The sequence below is a fragment of the Podarcis gaigeae genome (assembly GCF_964106915.1).
Source record: "Podarcis gaigeae genome assembly, chromosome: 14".
NCBI classification, from domain to species: domain Eukaryota; kingdom Metazoa; phylum Chordata; class Lepidosauria; order Squamata; family Lacertidae; genus Podarcis; species Podarcis gaigeae.
In genome coordinates this window covers 33,603,449-33,629,908 of record NC_139690.1, presented here as the reverse complement: position 1 = coordinate 33,629,908, position 26,460 = coordinate 33,603,449, and the positions used below count along the sequence as shown (strand labels likewise).

The 26,460-nt window shown below is 42.3% G+C and overlaps 1 protein-coding gene across 30 annotated transcripts in view; it reads left to right on the top strand.

Moving 5' to 3' along the window:
• The window catches only part of RBFOX1 (RNA binding fox-1 homolog 1), a 1,459,852-nt gene that overhangs the window by 737,830 nt on the left and 695,562 nt on the right, over positions 1 to 26,460 (top strand). For 22 of the 30 annotated variants that reach the window (XM_083710893.1, XM_083710868.1, XM_083710871.1 and 19 more), the window contains one exon: positions 17,673 to 17,720. The exons of the other annotated variants lie outside the window; for them this stretch is intronic. In XM_083710893.1, the coding sequence (XP_083567019.1) occupies positions 17,673 to 17,720 (48 nt within the window). The remainder of the gene's footprint in view (positions 1 to 17,672; positions 17,721 to 26,460) is intronic. 30 annotated transcript variants of the gene reach the window in all.

The following is a 26,460-nucleotide window of genomic DNA, read 5'->3' as shown; positions in this document are numbered from 1 at the left end:
TGGGGGAATTGTCAAGAAGTAAGCCATTGTTCAAAGCCTGCACTGCAAGTCAGGTCTAAAAGTAAAACTGGGGGAGGGAGGCGGATCTAGAAAGACTTTGTCATCAATCTAGGCTCTTATACACCTTCCTGTTCAGGAGGATCAAATGACCAGCTTGGGTGGGTGGAACCAATCCAAGGCTTGATACTTCACAAAAGATCTTCCACTTGTAGTTCAGGGGTTCACCCAATAGGGGAACTGCACACAGATTCACCATGTTTTGACATGGGCTTAGACTAGGTCTATTTATATGATGTTTCCATCTGTGGCCACTCAGATGCCACTGAGAGATTTGCCAGCTTACCAAACCAATAGTCAAACCTTTTTTGGCCTTTAACTCTTTGAGTGATACCAGCCCTGAATCAGGGAGACTCTGTTTACCTCCATGGCTAATGGTTCTTGATTTTGGCCTATGTTTCATAAATTTGTCCAACCTTTATTTAAAGCTGTGTTACTAGAATATTACGAGAGTGAAGAAAGTATTTTATCTACTCACTTTCTCCATGCCATGTGTTTTAGGGGCCCAAGGGGCAACCTAATAGGGAGGATGCCTTCCATTGATGGGTGTGGCCAAATGTATGTATGCTCACTCCACAACCTGTCAGACAGGCACTCCTTCCTCCTAAGTTGATCCATGAATATCAGTGGACACCCCCTCTCCACTCCAACCACAATCAAACATCCAGCTAGAATGTGATTTGCATCTCCAACACTCACCCTAACTCTATGTTTACTTTAGGTGGTGGGGAATTGCTTGCACAAATGTGTGTATTAGTTGAACAAATTTCCATGCAGACATTTTTCACAGAATGGAGGAATGGAGAGAATTTAATGTTGGGGTGGGGATGGGGGGGGGGAGAGAGAAACTGAGACAAACTCATAAGCATAATCCACCAGCACCCAGCTAGGACTGTGTTATGGATACATATTAGTAGCATGTGATTTTAAATATATTCATTGCATAGATCTCACTGTGGGAGTTGTGGAGAAATGAGATTTTAATGAGAGGTGCTGATGAATTACATGCAACTGGGGCTGGGGGATTTGACATTATAAAGGAAAAGGCAAGTTAGAGCCGTCTAGCTGTAGAAATAAAAACGTTTCCAATTATACCCATGTTTTCTTGTGTATTACCATGTTTTATTCATTTTTTGAGGAAATTTCCCTCTTCTCATTTCATAGCAATATATCAGTATTTGGTTTCCAAGCGTGTCCATCTGCCGCTTGCTGTTAAGAGCCGTTTGCAATTTATTCGCTTATTTGCTGTGTTCATAAAAATAAATACTAACAACTTGCTCGCATTCCTGTTGCATTGCTTTTAAAGGTGTGATGTAATTTTTGCAAAAGGATATTTATGTAGCTTTAATTTTGTTTGTTTATTTACACATTCACATGTATATCCTGCTCTTCATCCTAGCACAAGAGTTGGAAACCTTACTTCAGCCTAAGGGCCACAGTTTTTCAGCCTGAGGACCACACTCCATCATGTGCAATCTTCTGGGGGCCACATGCTGATTAGGGGGACACAAACAGAAGCAAATGTAAGCAGATCAATGGTTGTGACTCTGACCTCTGTAGAGTGAGCTAAATTCCAGCCACACAGAAGTGAGATGTTTCCAAACACACATATCTCTCCATCCCCCAATGAGTCCAGGATACAATCCAGCTAGCCAAGCTGGTGCCCAAGCAGTGAGCCAGTGATGGGTGTGACAGGGACGAGGGGATGTGGGCTGGGGAGTGTCCTGAGCCCTGAAGGATCACATCCAGTCTCTGGGCCCAAGGTTCAACACCCCTGTACAAAGAAGTCATTGTGGCTCATGCAGGCTTGGTGTATTCTTACCTCACAAACAAGACTAGGCTAAAAGGTAATGAAGCACTCTTGAGTGAGCTGGGTTTTGAACCCAGCTTTTTCTGGGCTTTAGCAACTGAGCATCATAATTACCTCTCTCTTGGTTCTGGGAAGCTTGAACAAAGGCAAAATCTAATTCTTATTGGGGAAGTGTGGGGACAAATTCTTTATTCCCATCCTATGTTTTCAACACACTTCTGACTATTCTCTGCTCTTTCTCTGGCTGGGCTGCCACAAGTTGTTCTTGTTTGGATTTGATATCCCGCTTTATCACGACCCTAAGGAGTCTCAAAGCAGCTAACATTCTCCTTTCCCTTCCTCCCCCACAACAAACATTCTGTGAGGTGAGTGGGGCTGAGAGACTTCAAAGAAGTGTGACTAGCCCAAGGTCACCCAGCTGCATGTGGAGGAGCGGGGAAGCGAACCCAGTTCACCAGATTATGAGCCCACTGCTCTTAAGCACTACACCACACTGGCTCTCTCAAGTAAATACGAGAAGCCAGTTTTATCCATCTATCCAACATGGTCCACAGAGTTCCTGAGCATTCTCTCTGGGAAACGATCCATAGTGGTTAGCAGTACTTCCCCTTGTATTTAAGACCGCATTGATTTCATTATTCCTAAAGTCTTCTTAGCAGCCAGGAGCCTGATTCTAAATGGACATTAATTATCTAGGAACATGGTATTCTATTGTGCCGCCGCCGTAGCAGAGAAGAACATGTGTAGGCAAAAGCCCAACAAAAATGGCTGCAGACATTAACTCTCTCCTTTTGTTATTTTACTTTTCCATTACATTTGAGATAAAGACTGAACTATGTTCCAGGCTAGTAGACTATAGCAGCGAGATGGGAATATGAGACTCCAGTGAAATATTGAACACATAATAGGGGAAAGTGCACAGAATGAAAATGAGGAGATAAGGTTTCTACATGGGGCTGTTGCAGAATAAAATCCATGACCAATGAGTTACTAGGGAGTGCTACAGTATTTAGGTGGAAAATTGCTCAGGCAGCCAAGGAGATATGGCAGAGCAAGATGCGCCTCCCCTCCACTTCTCTCAAGGACACATTCTTTGTTAGCATGACTTTCAAAAGTTGACATATGCCAGCTGCTTGGTGCTGACTGTGTACAGTAGGCCTTCTGAACGGACAATCATAGCACAATTGTTATGGGAGAGGCATGTATTCTCCCGATTCCATCCTGTCTAGCATTCGCTCTGCCTTCCTTGAGTGTAAGATTAACCTGGGCAGCTCAGACAAATTACAATAGGTCTTGATTTCCACATTGAAATTTGTCCTTTCAGTGAGACCAGAAAGAGGGAGGGGGTTATGAGAAAGGTACGCAGTGTGTGTGTGTGTGTGTGTGTATACCTCTCTTTTTTGGTTAAAATGTGTGGCACTTACTCTAATAACTTTATGATGAGTACCGACACCTATTTTTCTAAAAATAGGCATTGGTTATGCATAAGTGGTCTCCTAAGGTCCAGCAGTTGGTCCAAGGGGCTCAGGATTTGGAGAACACACAGTACTTTTCTCCTCCTCCTTTTCTGCTGCTTCCACTGCCATCACTAGACCTGAGACACAGTTGGCAGTGAAATAAGGCTAGCTGGAACTAAAGAGACTTTATAGTTGTTGGCATGAGCCAACAATGGGTCAGCTGATGACTGTCCACAGCCAAGCCTGGACTGGGGTAACCCCTTTTCTTTTTGCAGCAATATAGTACCTATGTTCTCAGTTATTTTTATTCTTTTTTAAAAAAAGAAATCTTACGAGGTGTTATTTGTCATTAAGTTGCATAGTATGCAGCTTTTCTTTTAATAGCTTCCAGAAATACAGTGTTTCACATAAGTCAAAGCAAGCTTTCTTATCAGTGTGTTTTGCAATTAATTTAATCTTGTTTCTGTTATTTCCACAGTATTTTTCTTCCCTCCATTCTAGTGAACCTCATTACATTTGCAGGAGCATTAAATTAGAGTTCTGGATAGAAGTAAGATTATAATCAGTTAATTTAATTACGGTTCGGCATTCGGTCATTTAACGATATGTCTGCTATTGTGGCTGTATAGCTGTCTTCCTACCCTCACTGCCGCCCTCCTTGCTGAAGGTGTGCAACATAGAAAGTATCTTGACTGCCATGTAGAGTTTACATTATCTGATAGCCACTGGTTGAGATTTGGAATTTTTACACCTCTAATCCAGATGATTGCTTTTCATCAAACAGTTACAATTACTATCTCATCGTCACATTTCCTGCCTTTACAGGAGATGCAGTGTTGTAATTTTGCATGTCTTTCTTCCACTGGTTTAATTAAGAAATTTAACAGCGCATCTCCATCATGACAGATTCGTGTACTTTTATTTGGCTTTCAGTTAGAAATTTGATCATACAAGGGGAAAGAAGTGTGGGGAGGAAAATTGAAATCTGACTATTGTCAGCACCTGATTTTGTTGATTGTGAGATATTGACAATGCACAGGCATGCAAACCGCCAGGTGTTCAGCTGCCACTGATACCTAAATGCATATTTCCTAATGGCAGTTGTAGAGAGTTGCCCAGAAGAGGGCAACCCGAATGATCAAGGGGATGAAGCAACTCTCCTATAAGGAAAGGTTGCAGTGCTTGGGACTGCAACTGTAAGAGGTGATAAGATATAAGTTTATAAAACTATGCATGACATGGAGAAAGTGGATAGAGAAAAGTTTTTATTCCTCTCACATAACTCGGGGACATTTGGTGAAGCTTGAGTGTCGGAAGATTCAGGACAGACAATATTTCATGCAGCACAGCATTAAACTATGGAACCCACTCCCACAGGAGGCAGTGTTGGCCAACAGCTTGGATGTCCTTCAAAGAGGGCAGGACAAATTCATGATGCAGGAGGCCACTAATGGCTACTAGCCAGGATGGCTATGCTCCACTTCCACAATCAGAGGAAATAGCACTAATGGATACCAGTTGATAGAAACTGCAGGAGGGAAGAGTGCTCTTGCACTCAGAGCCTGCTGGTGGCCTTCCCATAGATTGGCTACTGTGAGAACAGAATGCCGGATGAGAGGGACAACAGGACTCTTCTTATGTTTCTATTTTAATACAACACTACCTAATCCACGTTTCTTGTAGCAATGCTTACAAGAGCCGGTATGCAACCCAGTAGAATCTCTGTCTTGTCAGAATTCAGTAACAGTCCCTTTTCCTCCATCTCACCCATTGCAGCATCCAGGCACCAGTTTAGGATATGTTTCAGAGAAACACAGCTGGGTGTCATCAGCATATTGGCAACACCCTGCCCCAAACCTCCCAATGACTACCTCTTCTTTCTCTGGAACACTCAGCACTTGATCCGTTGACCTCTACCCCTTCATGCATTAATTAAACTTAAACATGATGGTTATATGAGTCTGGTTATCCCACAGGAATGTGTTCAGGAATAAAAATATCTGGGTTTTGCAAATATGAAGCCTATCTCTCATGTGAGTCAGTTCCCTTCCCCTAATAAATTAACCAATGATTAAAAGTGGAGTGTGTGTGACAGAGTCACAAAGTTAACTTTGTTAAATTTGGGGAGGGGAAAGTCTCCCAGACAGAAATGACTTGGGGTTCTTGCTTATCCAAGCGTTGAGATAAAGTGAGAGTTAATTAACTACTTCTGACTTTAATGAATGGCGTCTGATTGCATGACTCTGCAAGTAATGCTGAAGGGGGAAGAAGCAGATAATGTTGCAACTTAGGATGACAACGCAGTGAATTAAATGGGTGTAATTAATAGATGGAGGATAATTTTGGCTAGGCATTTAGAACATTGTTGTAGGAGTAGTAAAGGCATTCCTCACTGTTAAGTTTCCATAGATCTATAGTTTCCCTTTTCTTTTATTGCAAAGACAATATTGTCCCCAACCAGTGTTTCTTAACTAACAAAAGAGTGACAAAACAAGTGTTTCCAGAGCTTGCATAATAGGATGTATTTTCTTGGCTTGCTTTGTGTGTCCGTTCCACTCCACACCCCCCCTTTTCTGGCCATTTGCTGTGCTGGTAGGTATTTCACAGTCATCTACAATATGAAGGTAAAGGCGTTAACATATGGCATGTGGGATTTCTCATTGTTTTGACTAAATAATGCATATTACTTTCCCAATTCTTGTTGTTGCTGCTTTTTCTTTTCAAGTTTCATTATGTTTATATTTGTTGCTGACCCCTACCCTGGACTTCAACAATAAATTAGGAGTTGTTTTGTGAGTACCCCGATCTTTTGCCTATAATATCTGTTGAATGTGTGATTTTCCCTCTATATTTTATTGAATTCATTTCCCTCATTTTCTTAACCTCTTGTGAAAACAAGATTTTTAAACAAACAAAATTGGAGCAAATCACCCCAACTTCCCCTTTTACATGTCTGCTATCAGTATGATATGAGATAATGGATGATTGTTCAAAAGACTCTCTCTCTCTCCTCTCTCTCTCTCTCTCTCTCTCTCTCTCTCTGTGTGTGTGTGTGTGTGTGTGTGTGTGTGTGTGTTGGGTCAGGCTGGTAAACATATAGGCTGGTAAATGTAGTACATCACCATTGAAAGCATTTCATAAGGACTTATTGATACCTTTATTATTGTATGGGAATGTGGCCATGACTCAGTAGTAAGAGCATCTGCTTTGGCTGCAGAAGGTCTTAAGTCAGTAGCAATACCTGGCAAAGCTGGAAATGTCCTCTATCTGAAACCCTGGATAAATACTGTCAGTCAGTGTAAACAATACTGAGCTAGATGGACACAGTATAAGGCTTCTTCCTAGGTCTCCTATTTAGAGAAACAGTTTTTTCCCCATCAGAGCTGACCCAAATGAATGAATACTGATGGTATGGGGATATCCATATTCAAAAGAGGAGCAATGTCATGGGTGTTTATGGGTTGTGTAGAAGACACAGTTCCCACAGATTCAGCTTCTCTCGTACCTGAGAAGTTACAAAACAAAACAAAACAAAACACAACACCCAAACCATCTTCTGTTCAGCTGTTAGGAGCCCTTCTCTAATTACTGTCTGGTTACCTGAAACAGCTTTATTGTCAAACATTGTTGGGATGTGGTCAGAAGTTTAATTCTACCTAGAAGAACATCTTATACATCACACTCTGTCAAATGGTCTAGAGCCCAGACCAGGCTTCCTCAACCTCGGCCCTCCAGATGTTTTGAGACTACAATTCCCATCATCCCTGACCACTGGTCCTGCTAGCTAGGGATCATGGGAGTTGTAGGCCAAAAACACCTGGAGGGCCGAGGTTGAGGAAGCCTGGTTTACTTGTATTGACATTGGTTTACATATTTCCTTATCATATGATGTCTGATGATTTGTACTGTAAATTTTATATTATTAGGGGATGGAATACATTTGGTTTAAGATTGAGGATCAGAAAAAATCTTGAAAGTTGCCCAAGAGTAAAAAAAAAAACCCTCCACAACTAGTTAAGGATCAAGGGGTCTGAACTTTTGTTTCTCAAGCTCAGCTTCATTCAACCCTTAAGAGCCCTCACTCACTTGCTAATCCTCACTCACTTGCTAACCCTCCAGCAACACTACCTGACTTCTTGATTTATTCAAGCAGAAAGAGAAATGTTGAAGTCACATTAAGTGGGTGGGCAGCAATAGTGGTGATGATTGGTTGTTATGAGTCTTCCCACAAGTGAATGTAATAGATGTTGGAATGCCTAGTTACTATAATCTCTTGGATGCTTCTCATAGACACTTGCATTGGGCCATTGTTGGAACATGCAACAGTGGACCTGAATATTCCTCACCTTCTAGACCCAAATGCCTATTCTGAATCAATCCATAACAATCTTGTTCTTGCTTTCAGTCATCATTCTCAAAGTTTTCTCCTGCTTGCATTAAACTGAACTGCCTCTCCATTTCTACTACGCAGTGCATAAAGATGAAAGCAGAGAATACCTGAATTATTGAGGCAAGCACTTACCTAATTATCTAAAACCAAGACTGGAAACTTCTTAAAGGATGTCCACTTTATATGGCAGGGGCAGGATGAGGAAGATAATTTCCCTCCAGATTTCTCAGAGAACTAGGAAAGCATATTCATGATTGACGTTTCAAAAATTAAAAAAGAGTTTGACCTTCAGATGTGTAATATCTTGTCCCTTATCAATAATTGCTTCTAGGCAGTTTCTATCATTGATTTCAATCACATACGAATTAATAAACTAAAATTGAAGGGGAAAGCCATAAGGGTTAACTGCTTCTCTTAAAAAGAGAGAGACACAATTAAAAGGCTAATCCTCTTTCTTAGGGGAGATGTACCCATAAATAAAAAGGGCGCATTCATAGACTATGTGCAGGGTGCCCTTATGCCATCCAGCATAAGAACAGAAATACATTCCCATTAGGGTAGCTGAGCACTCCGTGCCCACAGTGTGTGAGAGAAGGGGGGAAATTTCAAAGCACAGCTGCACTTCAGCACACCAGCAGACACTACAGGCTTCAGGAGGCTTCTTTCCATGTTTTGTCAAGCCAGATGACTCTGGGTTATGATTTCCAACACCATTGGGAGACCTTCACTAAAAATCACTAGTCAAATTGTCATCAGTATGGTGGGATGTGTATGTATGAAGTGCTGAATGTGTGTGTGTGTCCTTTACATTGCAAGATCCTTTCACATTATAATTGTATTGTTCAAGTGGTTGAGCAAGGCAATATAAAGACAAGAGGAGCCCTGCATTATAATATTATTATAATATTATTTTTCAAACAGTTGTGCAAGGTGATATAAACACAAGAAGATCCTGGCTAGACTTGACAAAGGGCATGTCTAGTTCAGCATCCTGTTTCCTGCAGGGGCCAACCAGATGTCTATGGGAAGCTCCCAAGTGGGGCATGAGCACACCACACCACCTTTCTTGCTTCTCAGCAGCAGGTATTCAGAGGTGTGCTACCCCTGACCCTGGAGAGAGGGTTCATTGTGATGATCAGTAAAGCTGTAGTCCAGGGATGGGGAACCTGTAGCCTTCCATCGGTTGCTGGACAGCAGAGCCAATAATCCCTTAACATTGATGGGGGTTGGGGGACCAACAACATTTGACAGTGCACAGCTTCCCTGACATACGGAAATATTATGTTACAATGCGTGAGTTTTGTCAAATAATTTTCAAATCACAAACACTAGGAAATGGTTTTAGAGTTGGAAAAAGAGATTATTTGGAAGCTAAGCTCTGCACTAAATACCTCATTCTGAATTATACCACCACCTGTCTCAAATTGTGGCCGAAGTGTACTTCTGCTAACAGATCATCAATCCATCTATCTACCTACCGGTTGCTGTGGGGAAAGTATTATTTGAGACTTCAGGATTTCATTTACTCTACTAAAGGACAAAACAGATAATGTGTTTAATGAATCAGATTTGCAAATCTGCAACGATAGGCATTTTTGCACCTCCTTTCAGGATATCTGCTAGTGAGGGCTGGTCTACCCAGTAACAGGAACAGCAAGTAGATTTGGAACCCCATTCCTCTGAACTGAAACACTTCACTTCTGGGAGAAATGTGTGACAACCATTCACTCATCACCTGAGTGATGCACTTAGGCACATTATTGGGTACAGCTTAAAACTTTCCCTTCCACTTGTTGACCACAGCCATTGAGAATTAACCCTGCTCCTGTATGCATTGCCCACATCCTTGTTTATATTTAATGTTCACATAAGATGTGGCATAATGTTAGAAATTGGCTCTTCTCTAAGACAATTGGTAAAGTTTGATCCACCACTGTAAAATACTTTCATTTTCTCCAACAGCACAGCTTTGACCTGAAGTATTGACAATTCAGGGAGGGGTGGGATTTTTAAATTGCACTGGTTAGTGAACTGCACAGATTTGTCAACAGGTTTAAAGGCCAAGAAGTGTATGAGTTTATGGCCATGCAGCTGTTGCACTAGTTTGTTTGGAACTGTGCCCCGTTCTATAAATCAAAGAGAATCTGGTTCGCTGGCAAGAGAATCAGCACAGTAAAACTCTTATTGAGACCACTTGTAACCTGTTCCAAGTATTCTGTTCCAGAAAATATTCTCCATGCAGCACGAGTTTGGACTAATTTCTCTGAACTTGGGTTTGCATTTCTCCCACTTGGTGCAGTACAACCTGCCCATGATACACCCTGCTGCTGCAAAAGTCCCATTCAATTCTATGGGGCAGCACATCAGCTAAGGTTGTAGACAGGGCTGTGCTTTGGCTCCCTTGTGGTGCCACACAGCTTGGTAGTTAATGGCTGCAAGAGAGAGAGGGCTGTGAACACCTGTGCGATGGCCCATTGGTTCCTCCCAGTTGCTGGTGATAAAAGGCAGTTGCTAGTGGTCAGACAAGAGGAGGTGGAAGAAGAGAGCTTTTGGGGAGGATGCATCACAATCCACCAAGTAAAAAATAAATAAATGAGGAAGCAGAGCACACCTTTCCAGTCCTTCATCTCGTGATGTGGCCAGGCTTTTCCTTTCCAGCTGGCAATGGGAGTTGGAAGACTGAGTGAGAGAGAGGCACAGCCAATGTATGAAATGCTATTTCTTTCTCAGTTGAACTAAGGGAATTCCTGGCACCCAATCCATCTTGATTTCTGAGACAACCCCTCATCCACAGTTGATGGGAACAATGATGTGTGTGAGAGAGAAGGGGGGCATGACTTCTATGCTGTTAATCTTTACATTCATGCATTTAAAGTGGGAAAGAATTAGGAGCCTCCAAGGCTAATTGTAGATAAAATGGTGAAATAATTTATTAAACAAATCAGCAATTATACACACCTAAATATGTACATGTGCACACACACTATCCCTGGTGAATTACAACTGGAGACATAGAAAGAAATATTTAAAAATCTCTTTTGATTGCTTCTGCTGCTGAGTTTTACCTCTTCTCCCCCTCCCATCTGCAAATAATTCCTTTGGTGCTTTTGACCTGCTATACCTTGGTAAGTTCTCCAACTCTCAGTTTGACAGGTGACCTCACACCCTTTAGCTGTGAATAAATAGGAGTATTGCAGAAGTTCTGCAAGATAAGAAGCAACTCTGATAGCTTATTCCTGCTTGGGTCAATAAAGTTTGGATTTGTTGACCTCAGCTGCTCTCTCTTACTGACGGGTTATCTGTCATGCAACTCAGTTAATGCAAACTTTGTAAAGGAAAAGTAATAAAAATAAAATAAAATACATCCAGCTACTCACAGCTTGCTTCAATTGCAGCACCTCTTGGGCATTGCCCAAATGTATACAAAACAGGGAGTGTTCATCTTTGAGCCATGTTATTCTTCAACAAAATAAAAAAATGTAAATGAAAAAAGATAAAATTAATCCATTTTAATTGAATATAGTTAGTTCCCAGTGGTAATTCAACAGTAACTTTCTGATGACCCGAAGTCACTGACATTTTAAAAATGTACATTTTGAATCCGATTAACTGGTTTAAAACAAGCTTCCTCAACCTTGATCCTCCAGATGTTTTGAGACTACAATTCCCATCATCCCTGACCAGTAGTCCTGCTAGCTAGGAATCATGGGAGTTATAGGCCAAAAACATCTGGAGGGCCGAGGTTGAGGAAGCCTGGTTTAAAATAAAGCCCAGATAAGCCGTAGGCTGATTTGTTTGCATTTTAACAAGGAAATTTTCTTAACAATTTAATGTTAACAAAAATAATGAAATTATTTTGAGTATTATTTATTAGTTCAGAGGTACAACTATGCAAGTACGGGGTTTACAGTGCCCTCTAAGGTTTGGGAGCAGCGGAGAGGTGTCTAACAGACCCAGATGCTTTTCTCTTCCAACACAAAATGTCCTGCAAATCGGAAAGAAAATAGTTATAGCTATAGATAGGAAGCTGCCTTAAAGCAAGTCAGAGCCTTGTTCACCTAGCTCAGTATTGTCTGCACTGACTAACAGTGGCTCTCCGTGGCTGCAATCAAGGGTTGCTGGGAATTGAAGGGGGGAATCTTCTGCATACCAAACAGATGCCCTCTCACTGAACTATTGCACTTCCCCTTGCAGTAGTGTAGCAACAAATTCAGAGGTGCAGTTTCCCTTTGTGATAGTCACAGCCACACACCCTTCTAAGATTATACAACACTCTACAACTGTACAACAATAAGAATTAGGGGTGTCCTGCAACAATTAATACAGATCCATATGTGCTGTATTTCAGTTGTTCTGCTATTTGCTGTGCATGTTCATGGGCAAATGATTTGGAGTGCTCCAATATCTTATTTTGTAGTGATTTCAGTTGTGTTTTCTGTGAAGTTCCATTGCATGTAACAGATCTTTCACACCATTCTCTTGAAAATGTAGTCCAGTCATCCCCAAACTCGACCCTCCAGATGTTTTGGGACTACAATTCACATCATCCCTGACCACTGGTCCTGTTAGCTAGGGATGATGGGAGTTGTAGTCCCAAAACATCTGGAGGGCCGAGTTTGATGTAATCCCTTGTATTTTCAGTGTTCTCAAGTGCATAGTTTCGAAGCATACAGTGGCTTAAAAAAAACCCTTTTCATGCTGATTGGGCAGCTCTGGGGCACTGGAGACAGGGTCTCTGCTGCAGAAGCAGTAATGGGTCTTTAGCCCCCTCCCCATGACCCTAGATTACTACACTACTGTCCCCATGACAATATATATCAGGGGAGGGGACTTAAATATCACACCATGACATCCAGGGCAATCCATTATTCCAAAGGTTCTCCCTGCTGAAGAACGCAGGGCTATCACCCTTTGCAGCAGGGAGAGGGAGTGCTTTGAACACACAACTAGTTGTTGTATTTGCAAAATGCTTTGCTCTCCATCCTTTGCTTCATGTAATGGGGGGGGGGGGGACCTAACAATGTAACATTTGCTAATGGTCATTCCAGGAAGCATGCGGGCAACAGCAATGTTAAAGAGTGGCCTACAATATTTTTCTTATTTCCCCCTCCCCTTTTCATTTAACAGGGCAGTCTTGCACAGGTTTACTCAGACATAATTCTGATTCACTTCAATGGTGCTCAATCCCGGGTACATGGATATAGCATTACAATCTTGGTGCTTTTTATCCAGTGTTTTATATCTTGGTAAACTACCTCCAGCAATTGTCATTGGTGTGCACATTTTACAAAGAACATTGAGCTTTTTTCATATTTCAGGCATGAGTGTTCAGAAAGACAGGGAATAAAGTTTCTAGGCTTTAGGGTGTAATTCACCAAAAACATTCATATAATCATGCATCCTCCCATTTATTTCATCTGTGATGTTCCTAGCAGGCTATGTTTGTAATGATACTTTCTGGTTATTTTTATATACACATGTATATTAGAGAAAATCAGAATAGAGATAAGATTTTGTCATTGCAGAAAGTTGTGCAATTTGATGTTTGATCTAATGCACCCAATTGTTTGCTGCTGAAAAGGGAGCTGTTTTTTTGCAACCTGGTCCCTAAATAGGAAGAAATCCAGCTTGATTGTGTGGTTGTTTGCCTCCATCTGCTGGCCATTCTTGATATTGTAGCCTACACAAACTGCAGGTTACCAAAATTCTGCCTAGACCAAAGAGAATAATGAGGGCATTATGAGGGTCTCTCAGCCACTGCTAGTGTTTCCAAGAGCAGATAGACTAATTGGAGAACCAGCTTGGGCATGACTGTATAGCATCTCTGCACTATAGTCTCATTACTTTCTCCTACCCATCATGTTCTGTGCTCTGCTGACGTTAAGACTCATAGGGTGGCTACTAGTCCTCTGCAGAAATTTGCCCTCAAATGTATTTTAAAACAACAACAACAACAACAACAACAACAACAACAACAACAACACACACACACACACACACACACACACACACAACCACATTCCCCTTTGGAAGAGGCTTCCATATTCTTGAGAATTTCTTTATAATTTTTCTGGGTGCAGGATTTTGAGCTTGCTGTACTGTTGCTGTTCATTCTTTCTTTCCAGTCAACATTTACCCAGCAGTCTGCAGGCTCCCCTGACTGCCTCCACTTCCTGAATGGGGTGGGGAGCCTCCTCCCCATGTGTCCCACTAGGCATTGCCTGAAGTGTGGACAACTGGGAAGGCTGCAGAGTGCAGACCGCAGAAGAGATGATTTGCAGGATGAAAGAAAAATGACACCATTGTCCCCTCTCCTCTTTAATAATGTTCAAATGCATTCTGCCCCACTCCACATCATTCACTGATGAAGAATGCTTAGGGAGAGGGAAATGCAGTATACTTGTTGTTGTTGTTCCAAAACTGTTATTTATTTATTTATTGTATTTTTAACCTACTCTTTCTTCCAATGAACAACAATGGGGCGTGCATGGTTCTTCCCCTCATCATTTAATTCCCACAGCAGTCCTGCAAGGTACATTAGGCTGAGAGGCAAAGACTGGCCCAGGGTCACCCGGTGAGCTTTAGGGCTGAGTGGGGATTTGAACCTAGGTCTCCCAGGCCTTAGCCTCAACACTCTGGCCATTACACAGCACTGGCTCTCAACAACATGTGGAGGCCTGTATAAAACTAGTGACTGCCAACAACCCTTGGCATTCATGCAGAAAGATGTGGGGCCAATAGTAGGTCTGAAAAACCTTGTAAGGCCCACCAGAGCTGACACCATCATCACCCCCCCCCCCTTTAAAGAAAACAACAGCCCAAACTTTTTCTCTCTGAAGAGAAGCACCCATTGTCTTTATGAGAGCCAGTGTGGTGTAGTGGTTAAGACCGGTAGACTCGTAATCTGGGGAACTAGGTTTGCATCTCTGCTCCTCCGCATGCAGCTGCTGGGTGACCTTGGGCTAGTCACACTTCTCTGAAGTCTCTCAGCCTCACTCACCTCACAGAATGTTTGTTGTGGGGGAGGAAGGGAAAGGAGATTGTTAGCTGCTTTGAGACTCCTTAGGGTAGTGATAAAGCAGGCTATCAAATCCAAACTCTTCTTCTTCTTCTACTTCCCAAGATTACCTCTGACCCCCAGCGGAGCCCAGGAGCTTCCTAGATCAATTAAGATGATAACAGCTGCAGCTGCTTCACTCAGCAGTTTTCTCCTTAATCCCACTTCCCATCCCTGCCTGGCCTGCTAAGATTGCAAAGCATTGGGGAAGTGACAGTGAAGATAGTTGGTGGCACTCAGCAGACACGAGGTAGGTAAACTGGCTGCAGCAACCACAACTATCTTGGGTGGTAGTGGTGGTAAGACCAGGGTTTTACACCTGGACCCCACCCCAAGACATTTTGCCTCTTGGGGCAAAATATAAGAGGCCACCTTCCTTCCCATTCCAGCTGCAAATGTCAGTTGAGTTTTATTTCAACCTTGGCAACAGACCTGCATACTTCACTGCATCTGAGAGCAGCAGGCTAGCTTGGACAGTTTAGAACATGACATGTGGCACACACACAGCTTTGTTCTCTAACATTTCTCCATTGCTCCCTGCCCTCACAACAGCTGCTGTTGGATTGCATCACTGCGTGTGAAACTAGGTGCTTCTAAGGAGGGTCTTGCCACTCCCATAGCCTGGAGAAAGGGGCCACTGGGTTGCCATGGGGCTCAGAAGCTGGAGAAACTCTGTCACCAACCCACCAAGTGAACTGGTATTGGTGGACCTCTTGTGGTCTACAACAGCTGCCATGGGGGATGAATCCAGTATAGAACACATTAAGCCAGAAGTGATGGAAAAAAGACTCACTGTTTTGGCATTTTGTAGGATGATGGGGATTTGTTACCTGCAGAAAAGTGTGTGAGGCCCAACCAAGAGTCTCAATAAAGTTGGAGTGGCAGCAGTCTTGCTAGTCTTGTGGCCAACTAGGGTCTAAGTTTGGGCTTATCCCTCTCCAGTGGATCATGGGGTATTGGACATGTCTCTTCCCCCATGTGCGGAGAGGCATGCTTTCCCCATGTGCAGATAATGTTTGCACATCTCCCCATAGTAGATAATATGTGAAAGCCTCCCTATGAAAGGTGGCTATGTGCTCTTAGACCATCCCTATAGTGTTGACAAACGCAGTTGTTTTCCGTCAGGCACCTGCAAAGTTGGCCTTGTGTATTGTTTGGGAGAAGAATAGCAACGAATGTTCAGTAAATTAACTGTGACATGAGCATATTGAATTAGCTTAGAAAGATGGCAGGTGTTTTTCATAAAGCAGATGGCTTTCTTTTTGTTTGGTGGTACAGTTGGCAGAGGGGAATAGAATATTGCTGTTCATTGATGTGCTGCCCATCCTTTCCCCTTACATTAAGGGATCCCAGCACTTTCATTTTTAAAGGAGATAATAGATAATGACTGCATTTTGTGAGCTATCAGAAACTTTTCTAACTCTGTAATGACCATGGCTTAGGGCAGGGATGAGGAACCTGGTGTTTGACTACAGCTGCTATCATCCCTGACAGTTGGCGATGTTGGCTGGGGCTCATGGGTGATGGAGCCCCACCTGCTGGGCCACAGGTTCCCCATCCCTTGTTTACAGGGTCTAATTAAGTCATAGAGCTCTGCATCCCCATAAGCCCTCATCCTCCCATTAATACCCATTTGAGGAGGAGGTTGAATTTTTTTTGCTTCTTTTTGGAACTGACAGTGGTTTATTTTTACCTCTGAACTCAAAGGTGATGGTTTAACATAACCTTAGTTTAGTGAAACAAGCCCGGGTTGTAAACCATTTGTTTCTTTAAGTCAGAGGTAATGGTCCACAGCCAGTTTTGAGTGGGGGAGAGGGTGTGACTCTTGGTAAAGTAGGCTACAATCCAGCCACACACAAAAAGTGGGTGGCTTCTACATACATGAAAGCAAGAGCCATTATCAAAGTCCAAGTACACATCTGTGCCAATTCTATTCCCAAGAGGCACAAAATAAAAATAGGGCAGGTTATCAATCAGTGCCAGTGAAGGTTGTAGCGTGGGGAGGAGGCACGGCCTATGCAGACTCTCGAGGGCCAGATACTAAGGCATGGAGGGCCATGTTTTCCAACTCCACTTTAATCCATAGTTTAGCTAAACCACAGGTTTGTGTTGGGTTGGATGTAATGAGTGAAAACTTAAAATAGAAGCAAAGGATTCCCATATATTCCTTGAACCTCTGCTAGAAGGCTCACAAGGCTGGGGTAGGGTCCTTTGTGTATCATTAAATAATGTTTAATGTTATATCTGAATGTGCCTTTCCTTTGAGGGATGTTCATTCATTTGCATGGTTCAGGCATGGTTAACGAGACAATAATGTGTGCTTAGTCCTCAGACTTCCCCATATTGATCAGGGAACTTATTTTTCAAGTTTGTTTTAATGTAAGTTCAATCTCTGCTCAGTCACAGACCCTGATAAAGCAGGGCAATCAACAATTTGTGAGGTCTTCCACTTTGGTTCAAGTGAGCAAGTCCCCTTCATACTCTCCCCAATCCACATGGGATAAGTTCAAAGCCCACAGCAGGTCAAGCAATTATGGTAATGCTTGCATGATCAGGTAGAGCAAGAAACACATTGACATTATTCTGATGTAACACCAAACTGTGGTTTGGCCTTTCTTGTTCTGTTGGGTTAAGCTTGGTTACTGCATCCTGCACATCTCATTACAGTCAAGTTCACTTGAGGTTATTTCAAATGAATATGTGAAAGTCTGATATTTTTGTATCTATAAAATATTTAATATGATAAGTTAATGTGGTTGGGAGTGGGGGAGAGAGAAAGTGGAGAAAAGGAGAACCCTGAATTTCAGATTAATCCATAATTTTATTTTTAGGTTTTCAGGCATTGTTGTTTTGGAGAGAGAGTTCCCCCCACCCTTACTAGATGTTTCTTAACTTTTTCAGGATACTAAAGTGGAGTGCAGCTCTTGTGTAGAAACGGAGGACAGAAAAGTAAGTCCTTCCTTTTTATATATTGTCCTTACTCTGGTATATATTTTTGTCACAGCTTACTGGCTATAGATGGCAATTCTAATATGGACATCATTATGTGCATTGGATATAATTCAAAAGGAAGTTTCACACTACAATGTGATTATGGAGAGAGAGAGAGAGGTTTTTCATTGTGTTTTGAACCCTGCTTCTTTTGAAATGCTTATGACATAAAGACACTGCATTGAAAGCAAACATAATGCTCACAATCTTTTTACCATGGTTAGGAGATGAGTAGCAGTATCTCAGATCTTCTCTTCTTCCTATTACCCTTTCCACATGTGGACTGCCCTGCTTTCTTCTATTTTCAGAGCTAACTATAGTGCAATGTTGCATATACATTGATGATAATGTTAACCATGATTGGTTTCAAACCTGCTTCTGGCTTTGCATGTGAGCTCCAGAAGGCCTTGAGTGGGGTGGGTGGGGGTACAGTGCTGCCGTGGTTAAATCTGGAAAATGAAAGGGAGGTGAAGAGATGGTGTGAAGGGAAACAGGTTGGGTGTGCCGCAGGAGTGAAAAAGAGTGAGTGTGCTCACCTGTGGGTTCCTCCTATCTGCTAACCTTGGTTAGAAACATTGGACCACTACATTTGAGCTGCCCCAGCTCCACATCTAAAGGTATCCTCAACCAATTGGCCTCTGGTGGGTCTTACTTGGTGGGCTCTAGTGGTAATTATGAAAACAGCAGCATTCCTCCAAATGGATAAGTGGAAGGTGAAAGCATTAATATTTCCAGCAGTGCCCTGAAGTAACCTTGATGTAACAACACCACAAGGCTTTCTGAAGAATTTAAATGGTGCTCTTCAGTTCTGATTCTGAATGCTGGCTACTGGAGTGGTGGTGGGAAGGGAATCATAGACTGGTATAATTGTAGAGTTGGAAGGAACCCAAATAATAATGGTGAGACTAGAGCAGGCATCAGGGGTGGCCTTCCCCAACTCCCTGTTTCTGCACTGCTGTCCAAGGAAATGATGCAGTGAACACAAATCATGAACTGCACCAGTATGTTACAATAGGCATATGTTTAAATATCTGTGAAAAAATATTTCTAAAGCATTATTTGATTTCCCTGACTGATCCTTGAGTATGAAATTTGCGCTGTTGTCACTAAAAGTAGCTTCCATGCATCACCACCTAAACTTTAGTTTTCACACACACACACACACACACACACACACACACACACATGTATGTATGTTGTTGTTCCAATATTTACATTTATTCAGGGTGTTTCTTGCTTTATTCAGTGGATTTGAATGAGATACCACCTTGGCACGCTTCAAACTCATATTGCTCATCTGAAACATTTGTAGCAGAAAGAATTAGGTTTTGAATCGCACCGTAAGGAAAGGATACGAAGAAAGCACTTTCTGTTTTAATGATTTCCTAACTTTGTCAATCAAGTCCCCATAACAGCAATATATTTTGAGCAATTTAAAAAGCCCTGCATCCCTGCTTGCTGTTGAATGACGCTTTGAGGTGGGATGGGTGTATGGGAGTTAAAAGGGGAAAGTCTTTCTCGTTTTCAGAGCAGAAAGAATGTCAACCAGACGATGCCCTGTGGTTAAGGCCTCAATTTGAGATGAACTGGCTGGTTTCCAGTGGGAGAGGGAGGCAGAGTCTGGGAGTGGACCAGAGAGGCAGTGGCGTAGCGTGGGGGTTGCAGGGGGGGGGCTGGCCGCACCGGGTGCAACATCTGGGGGTTAGGGGGCGCAAATCCATGGGTTAGGGGGCGCAAATCCACGGGTTAGGGGGTGCAAATTACTTGCCTTGCCCCGGGTGCTGACAACCCACGCTACGCCACTGCAGAGAGGGTACCCTATCCCTCTGGTTTTCTCCTTGATCATAAATGTGAGGCTCTACAGAGGCAGCTTTAGAGAAAATGAAGAGCTACACTCCCTCCCCCCCTTTTTAAAAAAATGTTTAGCAATTGCTCAGTTGTGGTAACTGAAGATAATACATGCAGATAGAGTGCAAATGTCTGAATTTAACTAAAATTGGCCTTCATCTGAGAGTGCAGGGCTAGATCTACTCTGATTTGTTTAAGGTTGTTAGAACAATATTAGATACATTGTTCTAAAATGTCACAGGACATATAAAATAAAGTGCTTCTTACCTCAGTTTTCTCTGTCAAAACACTGTTTCCCTACGGCTGGTTCCTGTTTGCTCTGCAGCCCCCTCTGGTGTCACATTCTAATAACACACTATGAACGTTAAACGCAGAACATTATGTGTCCATATGGTTATCAAAACCCATTCCTTAATGTTAAAACCCATGAGTGCAGATCCACCCCCAGGTTTAAAATACACCACCCCCAGGTTTAAAATACCAACAGCAAATACTATGATTGGACCCAGAAAGTTGTGTGTGTTTGTGTGAGGAGAAAGTGGCCTTATTTTCAATGCTAATAACTTTGGTCATCAACCAGAGAGTTATTTTCCCCAGGGTTTTGTAGCACTAAAAGAAGAAAAACCTGCTGTGGAGAATGTAGTCATATTTGAAAACAATTAGGCTTTTAAAAATACCACATCCAATTCTTTTGGGGTAATGCGGGGCAGGGGAGCAGAAGAGGATATGATTATTCTGCAGACTGCCTCTCACAAATCTTTTCTAAAATGTGTAGAAACTCTCTGCCCTTCCCAACAACAATGTATTTGATGGTATCTCAAACTCACTACCCCTCTTTCTCTCGAGTCAACAGAGTAAGGTAAGATAATTCAGTTTTTTGGGGGGAGGTTTTTTTGTTGAAAATATGAAGAGAGTTCAGGAACATTAGTAAGCAGAAGGAGATTGCTTTCAAATGAAAACCACCAAAATGGTTTTCTGAGCTGGATTCAATAGGCACAATTTATTTCTTGTGAAACTGTCACCTGCCATTCTAAAGCCCAGCCATATGTGTGATAAACAAGCAATGGTGCTTGTGGACAAGGGGGTACTTTTGCAGCTAAAGTGACATAAGATTCTAGGGGTGACAAGTTAAATAAGGAACCTTACATTATGGCACTGGTGCACACACACAAACAGGCTCGCTTTACGTTTAGAGGGTTCACAGTGTGCCAAAGTATTCTACTGACTCTTTCCCAAAATTGTTTCTGAAATTGCTTTTGATACTTTCAGCTGTATGCTTGATTGAAATTTCGATTAGGTTTTGTTGTGCTTTATGGGAGAAAAGGTGCCCCAGAGTTCACACAGATTAAAGGCCTCGAAATCACGGGGCCTAATCCAGTTGGGACTCAGCACTTCTTAAATCCGCTTAATTTCAGTGGGAGAGATGTAGACCTCTAGTCACCTCCCGGAGCTGCAATTCCCAGAGTTCCCTGGGAAGAGAGATTGATTGTTAAACCACTCTGGGAATTGTAGCTCTGGGTGGGGGAAACAGAGGGGTCTCCTAACAAATCTCAGCAACCTTTAGCAAACTATAGTTCCTGGCTCCCCACCCCCCACCCCATTCATACAATCTCCCTGAGAATGACAACACATCCTTATAATATCATTCCTTTTCTCTGGGTAATTGCAGCCACATTTTTGATGTGAGTCCACATGTTAGATGCTCAATGTGATTAGTAGATGTTTTTAAAAGTTTTTAAAAGATGCTAGCCCCTAGATCCCCTCATTGTAGAATCTAGGGCAAATTAGGACTGTGAAGGAGACCCACGTCCAATCTGCACATTCATCCAGGATGTGGAGATTGTGCTTTGAAAATCGAACCCTCCAAATTCCTCCCCCATCCCTCGTCTGAGGATTGCTTTGCTTCCCTGCCCTTTGATTAGGCCCACTTCTCCTTTGTCAAGTCAACCTCGCTGGCATCTGCATTGACATTCTCGGCAGCATTCCCTGGAGGCAACCACGCGGCTGACCGCTAACGAGCAGCCGAGTGGCATTAGCTTTGTAGTTCAAGGTCATTCGCAGCACCGCACTCCATTTGCCTGTTTCTCCGGAACAGGGGGAGGGTTGGTTTGCCAAGGGAATCCTTTTGAGGTGCATCTTGACAGATAAAATCACCACTTTTTACATGCAAGAGCCACCTTGGGGCCTGCAAGATCAAAAGGCTTTATGCTTTGCGCTGGAGCTGATAATGTGATAGGTCAGCAAAGTTAGAGAATCGCCCCCCCCCCTTTTGTTCTGTAATGTTTTATAACTCTGCATGATCTTCTTGGGTATACAATGTGCGCCGTTAAACTTGTGGCTCCTTTGCCTACGGATAAGGATTTTTTAAATAACACCTTCTGTGAAAAGGTCTTGCAGCACTTTCCAGAGATTAATTAAAAAAGCACCTGCGAAAGAAGAGACAAATGCCATCTCTATAAAAGCCAAGATACCAATGGACAAATGAAAGCAGGCAGAGGACAGAATGGGGTGACCAAGGGCATGCTGCTATTGAGTATCGAGTGACACATAGACACAGGTACAGGTATCGAGTGACACATAGACACAGCACCTGGGTCCAGCTTCTACCCCCCCCCCCAAATCTCAAACATAGGCTTTGAGGAAATGACTTCCACACCATTTTTCTAGGCCTTCTACTAACTCAGATGCTAGTGGATGGGGTTTACGAGAATGAAATGCCTTCCTAGCAGCAGCAGATTACTTTGCAGATCCATTATCAGGTTTCATAATGGGTTGGGGAGACTGAGGGCCTGAGGGCTATAAACTTCTGAGAGGCACTTGTTGGTGGTGGGTGGGACCAAGGACTAAAGTGGGTGGAGCAACAAATGTGATTATTATTATTATTGCCAATGTACAATAGACTAGCTTCTACACACACTCAGAACTGCACACCTTTGTCTCCCATTCAGACAAGCACCATCAGTGTTCAAGGAGCTGAGGATATTATTTGGAATGCTCACTAATGAGTGATGGGTGGGAACCATTTGAATAATGAGGAAAATCCTGAAGAGAGTTGGGATGAAGATGTCTTCCTCGGTCAGGAGAAGCCGGTTGTGATGATGAAGATAATGTTGATGATTAGATTTATATATCACCCTTTGTCACAAGATCTCAGGGTGGTTCACAAGATACAATGTAAAAGCACAAATAAATAGTTAAAACAAAATCACCCCCCCTCTCCCACAAACACATTTAAAAGAATGTAGAATATTAATCCAGCCTAGAGGTTACCAGAGCATAGACAGCAGAAGTTAGTCTACCATTGAACAACAACCATCAAATTCCACCCTTCTTTCTGCACTGAAATAAGTACAGGGATGCTATAGCCACAAGTTTCTCCTTCACTACCCACCCCTTTTCCTTGATTCCCAACCTCACTACATTTTTCAGGCTTCTTTGGGAAATGTGTGATTTCCCATGGGTGTTCTTGGAAGTGTGGCAGGGCTGGGTAGTTGTGGAGAACTGTGGCAAATCCGTGCACTGTTTTGAATTTGAAATTTGAAATTGAGAACAAAACGAAAAAAATGAATCAGTGTTAAATTCTTAATATATCAGTCAAAAAGACTAGGTGATCAGAACTAAAAAAATAAATAAATCATGGATATATTCTAATGAAGATAACAGGAAGCATTCCTACTCTGCAAAAGCTTGTATATCTGATCTATTAATCTATAATAGATGTGAATGACTATGAATCAGGTTTTTTTTACAGTGAAATGTGATGCTGTAACTATCTAAGAACTAGAAATGTTTTAAGCTTCCTGGCAAGGTTTTATCTGCATATGTAATAAACTGCATGAATGCACTCAAGAGGCGGGTGGGACTTGACTTCCCCCTTTCTTTGTCTTCCTCTCTCTTTTGGGTGGGGGCATAGCTAGCCCGTTTTATTGTCTTCCAGATTGATGGGCGATAGGAAGTCTTCATGCTTTTATATATAAGGCATGTGCCGCACAGATATGATTTATGTTATCTCAGCAGTTTTTGCTCAGTTTCACTGGAATGTTCTTCTTGTTGATCAAGGTCAGAAGACCCTGTGATTGTGCCATTTATCTCAGCTGCTTGAATTCTGAAATATTGAGCCTTGATTCAATATTGTAAGAATAGATTGGGGTGGGGGAATCTGTGGTTTCATGACAGTGGTTTAGCAGGAGGCTGGCATAAGTGTATGTGGGGAGAGGGAGGTGGGGGAGGGTCATAAACAGCAGTCGTGGAACATCTGTTTTGCATGCAGACGGTTTCAGGTTCAATCTCCAATGATATCTCCAGACAGGACTGGGAAGAGGCTCCTGCCTGAAACCCTGGACAATACTAAGCTATATGGACTAAGGGTCTAACTCATTATAAAAAGCTTCCAGTTGTACATGCGTACCCCATGTCCTGTGGAAGGGCCACAGCTCAGTCATAGAGCGGCTGCCTTGCATGAAATAGATCCCAGGTTCATTCCTTGGCATCACCAGTTAGGGCTGGGGAAAGCCTCCTATCTTAAAGCCTGAAAAGCTTTAAGATAGTGACGGTAGACAGTGTTGAACTAGGTGGATCAGTGGTCTGACACAGTATAAGGCAGCTTCCTAGGCTTCTCTATATGAGAGAGAGACTGTTTATCTATTGAGACTGTGTACATGGAATTCCAATAGTTTCCCTAGAATTTGGTGAATGCTGACATTTAAATCTTGATAGTTGGAGTGAGTTTTGTGAACACAAGCTATGTTAATGACTGACAGCTTGGTAGGCCAGAGGCTTTCAACCTTTTTTGAGTCCACGGCTCCCTTGACCAACCACAGTATTTCTGTGGGTCTCCTGTGGGATATAGGGGAATCCTCACTTATGTAGGAGTTCCATTCCAGGCCACCTCACACATCACTGGAATACGCAAAAGTGGGGATTCTTGTACGTGGTAAAAAACTTGTGGTGTTGTGTCATTTAGTGGTTTTGCCTATCATTTTTTAGGATTAAAATTTAAACAGTATAGCTTTTAAAATACTTTTTTTTTTAATTACAAATCATTCATGGCCCTGCTCATTTCCTTTGTCTATCTAAGTCTTCCTTAGTGTATTGTGTTGCCATAGTAGGGGGTAGGGGAAAGGCAGGAATTAGTGATGTTACCTTCTAACAGACAATGTTCACAGGCAACATTTCGGAAGAACAGATGAACATAAGAATCTATGTGATTAACTTTTGAACCTCCAGCTTCAAATCCAGCTGAGTGTAAGAAGAGCCTGTCTTCTGAGACTAGCCAAAGGCCCACCTCTTCCAGTATCCTGTTCTTACAATGGCCAACCAGATTGCTGTGGGAGATTCCACAAGCAGGACCTGAGCAGAACCACATTGTATTCAGAGGGTTACTGTTTCTGAGAGCATAGGCAGAACATAGCAACCATAGCTAGACATCATAGAGAAGTCAGTGTCACTACCACTATCCATGACATGTTTCAGTCTACTTGAAGAATTTGGTCTATCTAGCACATGATTGTGTATACCAGCCCTTCCTACCTGATGTCCCCCCCCCCCCCGTTTTTGACTACAACTCCCATCAGCCCCGGTATCATACGGTGAGTGGTGCTGTCTGGGTCTCATGGGAATTGTAGTCTGAAATAGTTTGAGGGCAGCAAGCTTTGGAAAGGTTGGTCGACATTAGCTGCTAGCAGTTTTCCAGGGGATTTCAGACAGTTGCCAGGATAGATAAAGTAACTGCAACAAATGCTCTTGAAAAGCATTACACTCCGGGATGAAGAAAAGAAGACGGTGTTGTAGTTAAAGGTCACAACTTTCTTAATTGGCATCTGAAACATTTGTTGAGAGAACTTCTGGGAGCACATGCTGGACATGTTAACAAAGCTTGGGCTTGTCTGGAAGAGAGCACCAGCATTGCTTAGCTTAGTTTTCAGTGAATTAAGCCTTTCAGAGCATTCCATGCTCAAAGCTCTATGACTTCCAGCTTGGAAACAGCATAAGAGCAGCTGATGAAAAGGAAAGCTGAAATATTTCACCACATTAAAAACAAACAAACTGTGTTTTGTTAATCACAGCAACATAGATATTATTTTAGTGATTATCCAAATCCTTAAAAAAAAAAGATCTAGAGCAAGCTTGCGTGATGTGCTGTTTGATGCCTTTATAAGTGTGTGTGTGTGTTTGTAAAATGTGTGTGCATTTTCACACACCATTTCGCAAAATGCTAGTAAATGTAGTTCACAGTTTATTATATATGAATGAAGTAGAAAATGTACCTACATCAAAAGATGAAGTGTGTGTTGGGGGGGAGTAACCTAAATTATGGGCACTTTATCAAAAACATCAGGGTACTGAAATTAAATAAAAATTAAGTAGCATGCCTGCAAGCAGAGTAATGACCCATCTGTTCATTACAGCCTTAGTTTCCATCAAAGACACAATCTCATTAAAAGCATATCTTTGATTATAGAATGAGTTCCAACTGCATAAAAGTTGTATTACTTTATTCTAAGTTATTTGAATTGTGGTGGGCTTTTACTTTCTTTTTGCAAGGGTGTTGGGGTCAGTTAGCTTATCTTCAAGAGCAATGATAAGTTGTGTAAATTTTGGAGCTGGGATGCAAGGGTGGTTAAGGAGGAAATTTGTCAAGGTTTGTATTTTATTTTTAAGTGGAAGGAAGTTCCTATGTTGACAGGTGCTTCTATACTAAATAGAAGAGATTATTTTGCCACACTACACAGTGATTCCTGGCCTCAGTAATTTGGGAAAATAATTAACTTTAGAAACTTTTTTTAAAAAATAACAACAGAAGAGAGTCCCCTTCTCCCTCCCTCCACTTTCAAAAGCCTTTTCTCTTCAG